Source organism: Ailuropoda melanoleuca, chromosome 13 (genome assembly GCF_002007445.2).
Source record: "Ailuropoda melanoleuca isolate Jingjing chromosome 13, ASM200744v2, whole genome shotgun sequence".
NCBI classification, from domain to species: Eukaryota; Metazoa; Chordata; class Mammalia; order Carnivora; family Ursidae; genus Ailuropoda; species Ailuropoda melanoleuca.
Genome location: NC_048230.1, coordinates 89,603,542 through 89,617,612, shown reverse-complemented (window position 1 = coordinate 89,617,612; position 14,071 = coordinate 89,603,542). Strand labels below are relative to the sequence as shown.

The window sequence follows — 14,071 nt, the reverse complement described above, 5'->3', positions numbered from 1 at the left end:
AAATTATACCCCAATAAACCTGAGTTAATAACAGCCACCATAAATGTCACCCCAGCAATGAGGCCTTCCCTGGCCACCTATTTTTCATGGCCCTGTTCCCTACCCGTCCAGCTCAAGGTTCTCCTCCTTCCCCTGCTTTATGAAACCCTTCCCAGGATCTCCAGAAACTGTTTTATCATCTCTAGGTTGTTGCCCTTTTAGTTCAAAGAACCAGTCATTTGACCTTTCTTCACTGATTCAGCTTTTCTATCCTTTCAAATCGTCAGCCATTACACAACTTTTCATCTTAATTATTTTACTCTGAATACATAAATTGTCAAGCATCGGTAATTTGCATTAAAGAGAAAAGGCTGTAATGATGAAATCAAGATTGTGTTTACAGACATGTTTTTCTCCATAGATAGCAGTGAGTGCCTTGCAGATGACTGTAGTATAATTGCTGGAGGGAACCTCACTGGTTGGCACCCAGACTCTGCTGCTGTGTTATGGCGAAGAATCTTGGGAATCCTCGGGGATGTGAATAATATCCAGTCACCCAAGATTCATGCCAAAGTGTTTGGCTATCTCTATGAACTCTGGTACAAACTAGCAAAGGTATGTCCTGCTACCTTACCTTTTATTATAATAGGGGGAAATTGATTTATCATTTAACATAAAAACTTTGTTGCAATTAATGTATTCTGGAACATATTCTGGAACACAGATTAGGTGTGTAGACAAAGTATGTTTGGTTGTCAAAGAATAAATAATAAATAACTTATAGTTCGGTCATTTTATAAATGCAGAAGTTATTTAATGCATATGTAGAATATTACTATAGGACATTAAAGGATAGGGTACTGAGTAGTTTTGTTTTCTTTATAAAAGTGACACTGGTTTTATTGTACAAAATTTGAAAAATATAAGAAGAAAATTAGCATCATCATCCCACGGAAATAGCCAGTATAAATATATAGTTTTATTTTTGTAGGTAAATACATTTTTACAAAGGTAGACTCTTAGAATACATACAGTTTTCATTCTGGTTTTTGTTTATAATGTACGATTTCCCTAGGTTATTAAGTTTTTGTTTTGTTTTGTTTTTTTCAAAAATGATCTATATTTTATATGGTATAACTTGTTAACCCATTCCTTACCATGTAGAGTTCAGGGCTTCTGCAGGTATTAACACTCAAGGGAAAACAATGCCCCAGTTTTGTATTAAATCTAAAACTATGTCCAGTAAGTGGAACACAATTCAAAATGACAGTCGATCTCACAGTAAAAGAAAAAATTGTAAATGTTGTAGGTTTTCATTCGATGTACAGAAATTTAATGAGAAGCAACTATTTGGCCATGGAACACAATATTGAAATATTGTTGGGATAAACTAAGCATGGCCTTTCCTAAAATTCTCCTCTCTGTGACTTAGATACGGGACAATCTGGCAATAAGCCTGGATAACCAGTCTTCTCCGTCTCCACCAGTCCTGATCCCACCACTCAGAATGTTTGCATCATGGCTATTTAAGGCAAGTGGATATGTGTTTATTCCTTTATTGCAATTTCCTCTTCCTTTCTGAAATTGAGTTTAAAAAATGTAATTGCCCAAGACTGCACGTTTTGAAGACAAGCTGAATCTTACTGAAGCCACTGCATCCCTCATCTCCATAAACAACTCTTATGGAATACTGAGAAGTAAATGAAATGTCGAAATGCTCTGCAGCTGGAGTTGATTAAATCTTTAAACCTCATCTCCTTGGCAGGCGACAACATTGCCAAATGAGTATAAGGAAGGCAAACTACAAGCGTACAGACTGATCTGTGCCATGATGACCAGACGCCAGGACGTTCTGCCAAACTCGGACTTCCTGGTGCATTTTTACCTTGTGATGCACCTGGGATTAACCAGCGAGGATCAGGTATTCTGTGGCTCTCTTATCCCGGTAGCCCACAAGGTGGAAAGTGCATAGGACTTTTTGCAGGTTAAATTAGGGTTTGTGAAAATACATGGAACACATTTAAATTCTCAGTAGTTTCAGCTCTTCTACACACAGCAACTACATTGACCTTTCGAAAATGTAAATCAGATTTCACCACATTCCTACTTCTTCTCTCCACTGAACTTGCATTGCACCAACCTAAGTTCAACTTTATTCTGTGACTTACATAGTACTAGATGAGCTAGTCTCAGCCTATGTTGTCAGATTCAAAAATGCTATTGGTGGGTTTCTGCAGTAGATGTTATTTGAAGAAAATTATTCTGGTCATTTAAAAATGTTTAAAAACTATTGTTTTAGTACTTAGGATGTTTTTGTACAAGACCTCACTCATAAATGCAGGGTCCTGACATTTCTAGATGGGGAGTTATCTTAATTTCTTGCAAAGGGTTATGATTCGTGGTTAAAACAGAAAGGTCAAAGGCGCTGCTAGTGATAGCCCATCCTTGTGGATCCTGGGTGTGCAGGGTAGGATGTGGCTAGTCCCTGGCCTTCCTCCCCTGGGAAGAGCCCTGCCAGTGGGCAGAGGGCAGGGAGGGGAACAGGAACTCTGACTCCTGATTTGCCGTATGAATGTCAAGCAGGCAAGTGATAGGATTGGTTTGTACTTCACAGAGATTATTCTGGACTCAGTTTGGAAGATGGATTTGAAAATGTGACAGTGGTAGGATAGAGTGGGAGGTTGGGCCTGGAAACAGATTAATTAGGAAGCAGTTAAACAAATATAGAACTTAAAAATGATGAGAATTAAGATGGTAGCACTGGGAAAGGGAAGAAGGAATAGGAAAGATTCAAGAAGTTTCAGAGCATTTCATGTTATTACTAGATCTTGACCAATTAGAGGTATAAAGAATGTTTCAGAATTTACACTTGAAATTGTCGCTACTTATCAGTGACCTTGAATTGTTCATGAACTACCAAGTAGTCATCCTTTCTTTCTTTCTTTTTTTTTTTTAAAGATTTTATTTATTTATTTGACAGAGAGAGAGAGAGAGCCAGCGAGAGAGGGAACACAAGCAGGGAGTGGGAGAGGAAGAAGCAGGCTCCCAGCGGAGCAGGGAGCCCGATGCAGGGCTCGATCCCAGGACCCTGGGATCATGTCCTGAGCCGAAGGCAGACACTTAACGACTGAGCCACCCAGGCGCCCCAGTTGTCATCTTTTCTGTATTTAGTTTACTCTTTGAATGTATAATATAGACACACAGACCTTTTGATACCCTTAGGATACATGTAAGACGTCATTCTCCAGATTAGCCAGTTTTTCTCTGTTGCTTCCGAATGTGGTTCTTGAAGCTTCTTGACCCTTCAGCCCTATTTAAAACTCTTGAAATACATCCCCTGATACACAATGATGAGCTTTCATTATTGAGCTTTTATCTGAAGTAATAACCATACTGTCCTACTGAGTTGTCTTTGTCATACTTGCTCCAGTTCCAGCAGTGCGTAGAGGACATCTCTATATAATAGGCTGGACTTGGACCCACAGTCTCATTTATTTCCTAAATAAACGCAGAAATAGAGATGTGAAAGTAGAAATGTTTGTACTCTGTGCTCAGATATTTGTAGCCATTATTGTAGGTGGAAACATCTTTCACAGAATGATGCAACTTAGGGTGTGTGGAAGATTGAGGGATATAAATAGGGAAGAGAACGAACTCTCACAAATCATAACGAAATCCCTCAGTGACAGAAGAGACAAAGGTTTAGTTAACAACACAATACTTTAAAAATGTATTTTACTAAAATTTTGTAGGAAAAAAAATTACTTGGAAATAATAATCAACTGTAGAATTTTCTCATTTAATGAAAACAAGTTAGAAGTCAGCAGCAAATACTTAGCATTCCTAGAATGAGTTTTCTAGAAAGTCATATAAATACATGTGAATTTGGAATCATCTTTCTATTTTAAAGGCTGTGAAATGAAACAATAGCATGAGGTGAAATAAGAGTTTGAGAACCCAAAACATAATTTCAAAAAATACAATTTTACAGTGTAGAAAAAGGGAGCTTTCAGATTTTATACTTAAAATCATTTTCATTTTAAAATAATTTTAATATGTGCCATGTTTTTGGTTAAGCTTGAACTTTTGTAGTTCGTTGTAAAATACGTTTAAGTGTTGGCCCATTGCTAGCAGTGATCCCAATATCCAGAATCCTAAGACAAAACAGGGATATCCTAAGTCTCTGTTTTATAATCAGCCTATTGTCTAGCCATTAGACGCTTGAATTTTTATGTGTGCTTAATAGAATTGGCTGTTTTGCTGTAATCTTAACCATTATTGGTATATGTTTTAGAAGCCCTGTCTGCCAAACAGAATTACTCTAAATAAACCTTATTTCTTTTCCAGAAGAAAATTACCAGAAAACCTTCTAATGAAAGAAACTTTTCTTATTTAAGTAAGAAATATCTCTGATAATTAGTTTAACTTTTGGTCCACATGCCTAGATGGATCATGGTGGTTGTTCCAGAACCTATATGTTCTTCTGGAAACAGATATTATGTTAATTATAAGAAGACAAGAAAGCACTTACTGTAGAGAATACAGTTAAACTGAATTTTTTTAATTGGTGAACTGTGCACCTGTGACTGGTACCATCTTAGGGCTTGTTTCCTTCTTGTGAAAGCTCTCAAAGAGTCACTAGACTGCCACCAAAAGCCTTTGTTCCTGTAGAGAGAACCTTATAAAAATTTTCCTTATTTCTTAGTAAGATAAGTAATAGCAAATAATTTAAAATGGTCTAACATTTATTAGTTTTGTCTTACAAATAAAATCCAAGGTGAATTTCCTCCTTTCACCTCTAGGTGGCACACGTGCCTGCACACTCTCACTGCACGGCTCACTGGCCATTGCCGGCCTTTAAAACTGCCACAAGGCCCAGGGCCCTGTGAGCGTGATGGTGTGGCACAGTCCTTTTACAAATGCTTTCCTCAGTATGACAGTATCAAAATTATGTCAGCAGTGACTAATAAAGTGTGAATTGGAAATAAGCTCTAAGATGTTAAAAATCTTTTTTCAAGGCATAAGGGTGCTTAAAATAGTTGAAGACATTTTTTTTAAAAAACCTATTTGTAAAATAGATGTCTCACAGACTGTGTTCTGTGATACAATCAGATAAAACCATGGTTTCATTTAATAAGGTAGCTAATTCATTATGTAAACAAATATAGTCCTTTCTGTATTTAAAAAAGTAATAATAATACATAGACTGAATAGCCAAAATATAGCACATTCCAAGCCAACTGTTTTTGTTTGGACCAGGTTTAGCTATTCTAGTAACTTAATAATTTAATAACTAAAACAATGACCTTATCAACTAGTATTTTACCAAGTACCTGTGCAATTTGAGTTTATGGTTTATTAGTATGATTGAGAAAATGCTTCAGAGTAGCTATAAACTTTTCCTATACTCTGAATTTTTTCAAAAAATTGATCCTGTTACTGGTTTAGAAAATATGTAGGATTGTAAGGACTTTCAAAATAACTCTACATTATGAATAAAATCCTGGGGTGACTTGTGGGACTGACTGCCCAGCCTCCCTATGAAGGGTCTTCCAGTTGGCTTCCCTCTGCCCAGCTGCTTTGTGTCTGGTGGGCTGGTGGGGGCGGGGCAGAGGGTCTTCAGTTCCCCAGCACCCACAGTGCCAGATTCTCTGCTGGCACCTGCATGACGTTGTCCCACCGATTCTTCTCTGCAGTTTGGTTAGATTAATATCATGACCCATTGTTTAAATAACAGAGGTTCAAAAAGTATCAAGAACTTTTGCCCAGTGCCACACATTAAAAAGGCTGTTGGAATTCAGAGGCAAGGCTTGGCTTATTCCAACAGGGTATGTCTTCCCCCTTGATCCACAACTCACAGGCCAGTCAAGCAGTCAGTCAGTCCTTGGTTCTGTTTCTTCTTCCGTCTTGTTTGACCTGGGCTCTGGCCTTGGCCTCGCTCCTCAGACCCCTCCTGATTGGAGGGTCCTCCCACCTCCAGCCCCAGATAGCTTTTCATAGCTGCCTTCCCAGCTCCTCACGGTCTTTCAACTGCCCTTCTAAAGTTGTTCCTGGTTGTTCTTAGTTTTTCCTAATGCTTAAGCAGCTTTTTCACCTCAGTCTTTCCCAAAATATTTGGACTTGAAAAACACCATGATTTGGGATTATTAAAAACAGTTCCTATTAATTTCATCGTTATTTAAAACATATGGAAAGATCACTATGTGTGAAATGGAAAAGGACAGTTGAGGAAAGGAATTTTATTTTCATGTTTCTAAGAACATATATCAAAGACTGGAACGTTTCTTTGCTTAAAATAAGTAAACTATTTTTTAACAATGACTTACAGATTTAATGTCTTAATTCAGTTTGTTACGCATCAAAGTTAAAGTTTCTTTTAAGGGAAAAGCTTACATTAATGTAAAATTATTGTTGCAAATTTGTATCTAGAAACTTTGGAAAATGTGGGTCTTTGCCATTTTCATCTGTAATTTTGTAGCACTCCAAAAAAGCATGAAGCCTCTCTCAGGTGGAGAAATATGTATTGCTCAGCCTGGAAGTAACTGTCAAGTGACAAATGTGAATCATAACAGTGTAAAGTCATGACTGAGTGTAATATGGTGTGATATAGTGTAATAATTAAGAGCATGGGCTTCAAGCCCTGTCTGGGCTCCAGTCTTGGCTGTTCTTCTTATTAGCCAGGTCATTTGACCTCATTATGCCTTGGTCCCCTTATATGTAAAATGCAGGAAATTTTGGTGCTTACCTCCAATAGTTGTTTGAAGACTTTGAGGAGGTAAAATATGTAAAGCGCTCAACTCAGAGTCTGGACACAACAGCCCTCAGTAAGGTGAGCCCTCGTAATGATACTGAAGAGGTTGAGGGAAAGAACAGCAGCTGTAGTAACGAGTGTATTTTATTTTCTGATATGTTAGGATGTTAATGTTTTTATTTCCCCATATGTTTTCTTAGTTTTGAACATAATGGTTTGACTAAAAGGTAGAATTAGGCATTGTGGAATTTCAGAACGTGTGGAGAAATACCCACTCCCCATGCTGAGGGTCAGACTTGACTAAAATGTTTATTTAACCCTCTTGTGATTCAGAAACATTTTTTGTATGTTCCCTCCCACTGGCTAACTTTCTACCCATTCCTTACCCTGCCCACTGTGCCTTCTCTATGATGGAAGCTAAAAAGCTGAACTCTATGTGTCCCAGCTCCTTGCAGCTGGGTCGGCATCCACCCAGGTCCCATCCAGCAGAGGCACCTAGGTGGCGGTGCTGGAGAGTACACATAGGGAGTGGTGGGCGGCAGCTGTCATGGGGAGGTTCTGCTCTGGAACCTGCATCGTGGTGACAGGGCGGGCAGCAGCATCTCTGCTGGAATCACGATGGTATATAGCTGGATATTTCTGCTTGCCACCTTGTTCCTGGTTGTGGAGGGTTCATGCATGGCTCCCTGACACTTCTGGAAACTCTGTAAGCCATCTAACATATAGATATAAATCCCTTTTATCTTCATCCCACCACGGTGGATTCTGTTGCCTGCAAGTAAGAACCTGGCTCAGACAGTGGCTACTCTGCGAGGTACCACTCTGGGCACTGGTGATACACGATCAGCATGGTTCATATTTCAGTCACTAAATGCACTTGTACAATTTCTTTTTTCCCCCCCTTAATTTTAGCCACTTGTTTTGTAGCCAAGAATATTTAACTTGTTAGGAACCTTTTGCTTTCATTTAACTTCACATTTTAGTGAACTTTTTGCCACACCAACATTAAAGAAAACATAATTTTAAACATCATATATAGAATAATGTTCTTAGAAGTCAAAATAGCTCATGATTTTCTTAACGGATGTTACAGTCTCCTCTCATGAGGTATATGATGGAATAATATAATAATAAACAGTCGTTTGTAAAAAGATCCCAAGGGGCCCCTCAGTGAGCATAAGGCTCAGCAGTGAGCTATGAAAGCAAGGTGCAGGGGTGATACTTGTAAATTGGCCATACCTGACTCTTTTAATAACCCCAGACAGCCTGTATCATGCAGTGATATGTAATAATTGCATCACCTTTTCTCAGACAAAGAATTGTTCTTTGCTGAAAATTTAGACTTATAACTAGAACTCTATGTTAGGTACATAAATTTATAAATATATTTAAGACTAAACATAAATGAGTATTCAGTTTTAGGAAAAGTGCAGAATTAAGATGACAAATTAGGGACCTTGTTTTATCTCATATCCAAGGAAGTAATTCTAATATATCTCTAAAGTGCTTATTCTGTACAGCAAGTGATTGTTACCAGTGTTTAAATCCATGGAATTTTGAGTCAGTGCTACCAGGATAAAGTGCATATTTATAAATTTAAAGGTGTAACTGATGTTTAGAGGATTAAATAATAGCCTTCATGTGTATCAGTGGAGGAACTCTAGAAGGCTAACTTAAAAGCTTCATTTGAAAACAGTTTTTTAAAACTGTAGGGTTGTACAGTGAGTAAAAACAGGACTAATCCCAGGCCTTATTCCTGAGGTTTTTAAGAATGGGGAAATGTATCTTCCAAGACATCAGGATATAACATGGCTTCAAAATATATTCAACATTTGACTTGTATGGATGGCAAACCACATATTGGGAGATGAGAGACCTGGGAGCAAGACTCAGCATTGTCACCCACTGGCCAGGGGGCCCTTGCCTGAGCAAAAGAGACCAGTGAGTAGGTTGGACCAGAGGACTTCTATGGCCCTCTTCCATTGAGCCTTCTTGGGTCCTCTGATCTATTTTAGGCATTTATTATTAGAGTCACATTGTTCTTTCCTAAATATAGCAAAAGGTTCAATAATCTTTTCATGTTGAATATTTTTCCTCACCATTGTAATGACCTGATCAAGTTCTGAGGGCATATACAGCATTATGATACACATGAGTATCTGTGGTATCCATCACCTTGTGCAAAGAGCCAAATAACTGGTACACACCTTATAGGAATTGAACTGGGTTGAATACCCTTCTAGCTGAGTTAGTTTGAAAGAAACTCACAGAAGGGGTGGAATCAATTTGAGCAGAACTTTCAAGGATGGATAGGATTTAAAGGGTAGGACAAGAAGCAGGATGGAATTTTGTATGTCAGAGATACAGACCTTCTCAGGCCATGTTCGAGGAACAGTGACTGGAGTGGTTTGTATTAGTTGTAAATATGTGCCTGGAAATAACGTACAGACGTGAATCTAGGCAGCACTGCAGGGAACCTTGATTCAACATCGTTTTCGTCTCATGACTAATGGGGAGCCATTGAACATTTTGGAGCACCACACTCAAAATTGCCAAAAAGCATTTTTAAGAAGCTTAAACCATAGTTATATGGGGTGGATTATAGTGAGGAAGGAATGAGGGCAAGAAGCACAGAGAGGGGACTGTTGTAACAGCCCAGGGCAAGGTAATGAGGGCCTAACAGGGACAAAACACAGATGGAGTTTGTATGCATAAATTCAATTATTTATATGTACATATATATGTGTATGTTTTTGTGCATGTGCATATATATATGTCCTGTGTACTTTGTGTGTTTGTGTGTGTGTGAGAAGTATTTTAGACAGGTTGGGCATAGTGCTGGGTGGTAAGTGCCCTGAGAAGATAGAGCCTGCTGGCACTATTCCCGTTATCTCTCAAAGCAAAAGTCAATTCAGAAAGGCAAGACGATGAATTGAGAAAAGGTGGGGGGCAAGGTAGGCTGGGACCTTTCTATCGTGGGCACGGTAGCACAGGGGCAGGCAAAGCGAGTGTACGGAGGATACACTGGGAGGTGTCCCTAAAGAATTCTTACCTGTTAGGAAGTAGAAATGTGTTGGAAAGGTTTCCAGGCACATTTCCGCTCCACTTAAGAGAACATAACCTCTAACCCAGTTCGAATTTGAACAGTTGACATCCAAACTGTTAATTTGTTTACAGTTATTAAACTAGTATTTCTAAAGGTCTCTATTATATTTTGTTAGCCAGTTTTGTAACTGTATTTGTTTTTGAAAGTACTTTGACACTTAAAAAAATCTCCTCTATTTTTCTGAAAATACTATTTATGAATGAATTAGTGGGATTTTGTTGAATATAAAGGTCTTCTACAGCAATAAATAAATAAAACTTTCAGGTTTGACTTAGCAAACCTAAGTGGAATAATGCTTACAAGGATGGGGGGTATATGTGAACCCTGTCCTAACATGTATTGATAAACTAATAATATCTCTTCTTATATGCTTACTGTAGAAATTCAGAGTGATGAAATGTAGAATTTATCACATGGTTCGTGTTCTACCACCAGGTAACATCCAGTGGTTTCTGAGTGTTTCCCGTAAGGTTTCAAGAGAATTTACAAACCATAGATTAGTCAAGTTTTACCAAAGAAAATTTCATTATAACTTTGGTTAGCTATCAGTGACAATAGAGACTTGAGACAGATGACTACACCAAAATCATAACCTAGAGGGTCTTTTTTTCTTTTCTTTTACAGCTGTGAAACAATTATTTTCATTAAGCTATAGACCGAGCCCACTTACCCCTCGTACACCTAAATAAGGAAAGTAGAAATATGTAGAAGGTAACAGATGGTAGAGGCTTCAGTTAGGAGGCTTAACACGTGTGCAGTGAACTTGTTTCACAGCTTTAGAAAGTGTAAGATGATAGCAGGGGAAGCTGACCTGGAGGTTTACCTGAGGCCAGAAACTTGAGTTTTGTTTGATTTCCCTTTTTGGAGTTAAAGGTATGAAGACTTTCTTTCAAATAAACGCTATCAGTGAAGAATATGAATTATGAATTTAAATACGAATTTAGCCATACGTGTTTAATAAGCATATGCTACATGAAATAAAGCATAAAAATGCAATATAATAGCCACTCAATATATGTGGAAAATTGAAAGATTTTGTCCTTACTAAACTGTTACCATATGGTAAAGTGTATAAGCTGACCTACATCTTTCAGTAGAAAATATGTTCTTTTGTGCTCCGAGGTCTCTGGAAGGAAACCCTACGGTCCCTCTAACAAGGTCCACATCACCAGAATCTTCCTTAGTAGACTCACTGGAGTGCATCTTGTCTTTTCCCAGGCAGAATAGGCATTCAGTAAGTATGTTGATTGATCAAAAATAGGGAAAAAAGAGGAAGCACTCCTCAAATCCATGTGGCATCATGAGGAAGGACAGATGACTAAAGTAGCTGAGCCAAACCATTCTGGTTGAGATTTTGGCTACAGTGATAAATTTCAGAGCAGACATGAACTTTTTGCTTTCTACAGTTGTGATCTAGCCATCATTCGTTACCCTAGAATAGTGATTCCTGGGATGGTGGGGGGTTGCCACCCCCTCCATTCTAGGGACACTGGGCAATGTCTGGAGATATTTGGTTGTCACAGGAGGGAAGGGGGTGTAGTGGGTAGAGGCCAGGGATGTCGTTACACATCCTACAACCTACAGGACCACAACAAAGAATTTACAGTCCAGTGTCAATAGTGCTGTGGTTGAGGGACCCTGCCCTTGAGTAGTGGTACCTGTGCAGATGACACCAGACTAGGAGAAGAGCCAGCCGATGCAATTAAATGACAGAACCCAGCCATCAAACAAGTATGAAAGACTAGCTCTCTCAACTTAACCAAGGAAATTAAACCCAAAAATTTAACCAGGGAGATTAAAGAGAGGCAAATGTTTTAGGATGAACATTATGAAAATCACCAGTAGTGGACTCTTCTTCAAAATGGGTAGATTCAATTTCATGTGGTCCAATTTATTTAAAAAAAAAAATTTTAAAGAACTCAAGCATGGAGTGATAAACTAATTCAGAGTTAACATGACAAATACCTGAGGTGCATTTTGTCCAGAAGTAGAATCTGAATGAATGGTGTGGCCTAACGCCCCAGAGCCTGAGGCACTGCAAGTGTGAATGGAGGTGGAGAGAGGCTCAGGGGGGCTGTGCTCCCGCCCTGGCACGCTGAGTGCCCACTGCCGAGCGGTTGAGATGGGGAAGGATGGCGAGAGAACAGCTTGCGTGGTGAGGAGTTGGCACATGGGCACAGATCATTGCTTCCTTCAAATGTCTGGAGCCCTGCCTGTGAGGAGAGAGAGATCAGACTGCCGTACCTCCTGAGTGAGGACTGATGTAGATAGACTCCAGCTTACCACCAGAGGCAATTCCTAGCCAGGTGTCCTGTTCAGTAGAGGCCAGTGATTGATGAGGGTTTGTAAGCCTCTCAAGCTCTGTGGTGTCTGTCTACAGCTGGCTGGTCTGGCCACCCCCTGGCGGCCTGGGCAAAAGGGCCATCCACTCCGGAGCTTGAGCCCTGGCCTTGCACTGAAGTCGCTGTATGCTTGAGTCAGTGACCACATAGCCTCCACTGGCCTGAGCTGCTTGTTCTGTGAAATGGGATATAATGGCTCTCTTTGGGGCCCTGGGAAAATGAGGACAGATAGGCCTCTACAGTTAGGCTAGTAGGGTCACTGCAGAAGGGATTCCCCTGTTATTTGGAAAATCACTCGTTGACCTGCAAGAGCTTCTTTCCCATTTAGAATTCTATGAAGGTTTTAAGAAAATTTACATTTTTCTTCAGGCAGGGAAGAACTGAGAGACCGAGAGGTGGCTTCTAGAATCATTGCAAATACTGAGTAGTACTTGGGGAGGGGGATGCCTTAACTCCTGTGTGGAAAGGATGAGTTTTGAATATAAGAGATTTTAAATCATGACTGTGGTTTATAATCCATAAAGGATAGGTTTGGATACAAGGAAATAACATCAAGAAAAGCATTTGAAATTGCAAGTTTTGTTTCTGTGAGAAAGTGCTCTCCTTTTGGGGAATAATCTCTTTGTCTGTTGATTCCTTTTTAATACATAACAATAAGTGGGAGTGTGGTAATTGCAGACTGTTCAGCTATTAATGCTATTTACTGGAACACATTTTAGCGAGAACATTGTTTTCTGAAAAAACAATAAACAACGGTTTTTCTTTTGTTCTTCCATGGAAAAATATTCTTTGGTAGGTATTTGTGGGCTAGAGAAATTTTAGAGGAAGAGAACCTTTTAGTCGTAAGACAAAATAAAATGCCTACCTTTTTTTTTTTTTTTCTTTTTTAAATCCTGTACTGGAGTCTTGCATTGAATGTGTGCAGCATGGTCCTTTTGTGAACACTCAGGGCCTTTGTGTCATCTATCTGCTTCCCTCCGCTGGGTCCTCATGGAGCGCTGGGCTGTGCCCCTCCAGGAGCCCTGCGCTCTTGGCCTGCCCTCATTCTCAGCCATGTGGAGCTCTCCCTTACTCCTGAGGGGTCATTGCTGGAAGGCAGGGGCCAAGCTTTATTCTGCCTCCTTCCCCTCACAGTGGCAGACATAGTACCTGCAACCGAGTTAGCACTCAAGAACTTTGTCAATTTATTGTGAAATGTTTTTGTAGGAGACTAGAAGAATGACATGGCTTTCATTTTGGACTCCTCTTTCATGAGTGGATTTTTTTTTTAAAACAAAAGCACTTTATTTATTTATTTATTTAATTTATGAGAGGGCAGAGGGAGAGGGAGAAAGAGAATAATAAGCAGGCTCTATATCCAGCATGGAGCCTGACATGGAGCTCGATCTTACAACCTTGAGATCATGACCTGAGCTGAAATGAAGAGTCGGATGCTTAACTGACTGAGCCACCCAGGCTCCCTAGGGAGTGGATTTGAAATCAAATCTGTTTCAAGTTTTCTTTCTCAGTTGGCCCTAGAAAAATTAATATTTTAATAAGATAATAATTTAAAATGCTGCCATAATTTAACACAAACAATGACGTTTGAGGCTTTAGAATTTACAAAATGCTTTCTAATCCGTCTCTGTTGCCCTTTGTAAGAGCGCTGTAGGGTAGGTTGCATTTTCACTCTGATTTTACAGAGATGAAATTGATGCTCAGGAGACAAAGTGCCTGCCCAAGATCAGAGATCAAAGTAATGATATCTTTTAGGAGTCTTATATCCAAATCCCTCCTCTTCCTTCTTCCTTCTCTCCAACAAGTGCGTGAAAGCAATTTTGTTTACAGAAAGTACTTTTTAGGCCCCCCAAATGAATTTTATTATATATAAATTGGAAACCAAAATGTCAAACA

The 14,071-nt window shown here is 39.3% G+C and overlaps 1 protein-coding gene across 1 annotated transcript in view; it reads left to right on the top strand.

The window, feature by feature from the left end:
* The window catches only part of RALGAPA2 (Ral GTPase activating protein catalytic subunit alpha 2), a 317,987-nt gene that overhangs the window by 135,467 nt on the left and 168,449 nt on the right, over nucleotides 1-14,071 (top strand). Inside the window, 3 exon segments of the mRNA XM_034641613.1 lie at nucleotides 401-594; nucleotides 1,412-1,510; nucleotides 1,745-1,900. Coding sequence (XP_034497504.1) covers nucleotides 401-594; nucleotides 1,412-1,510; nucleotides 1,745-1,900 — 449 coding nt within the window.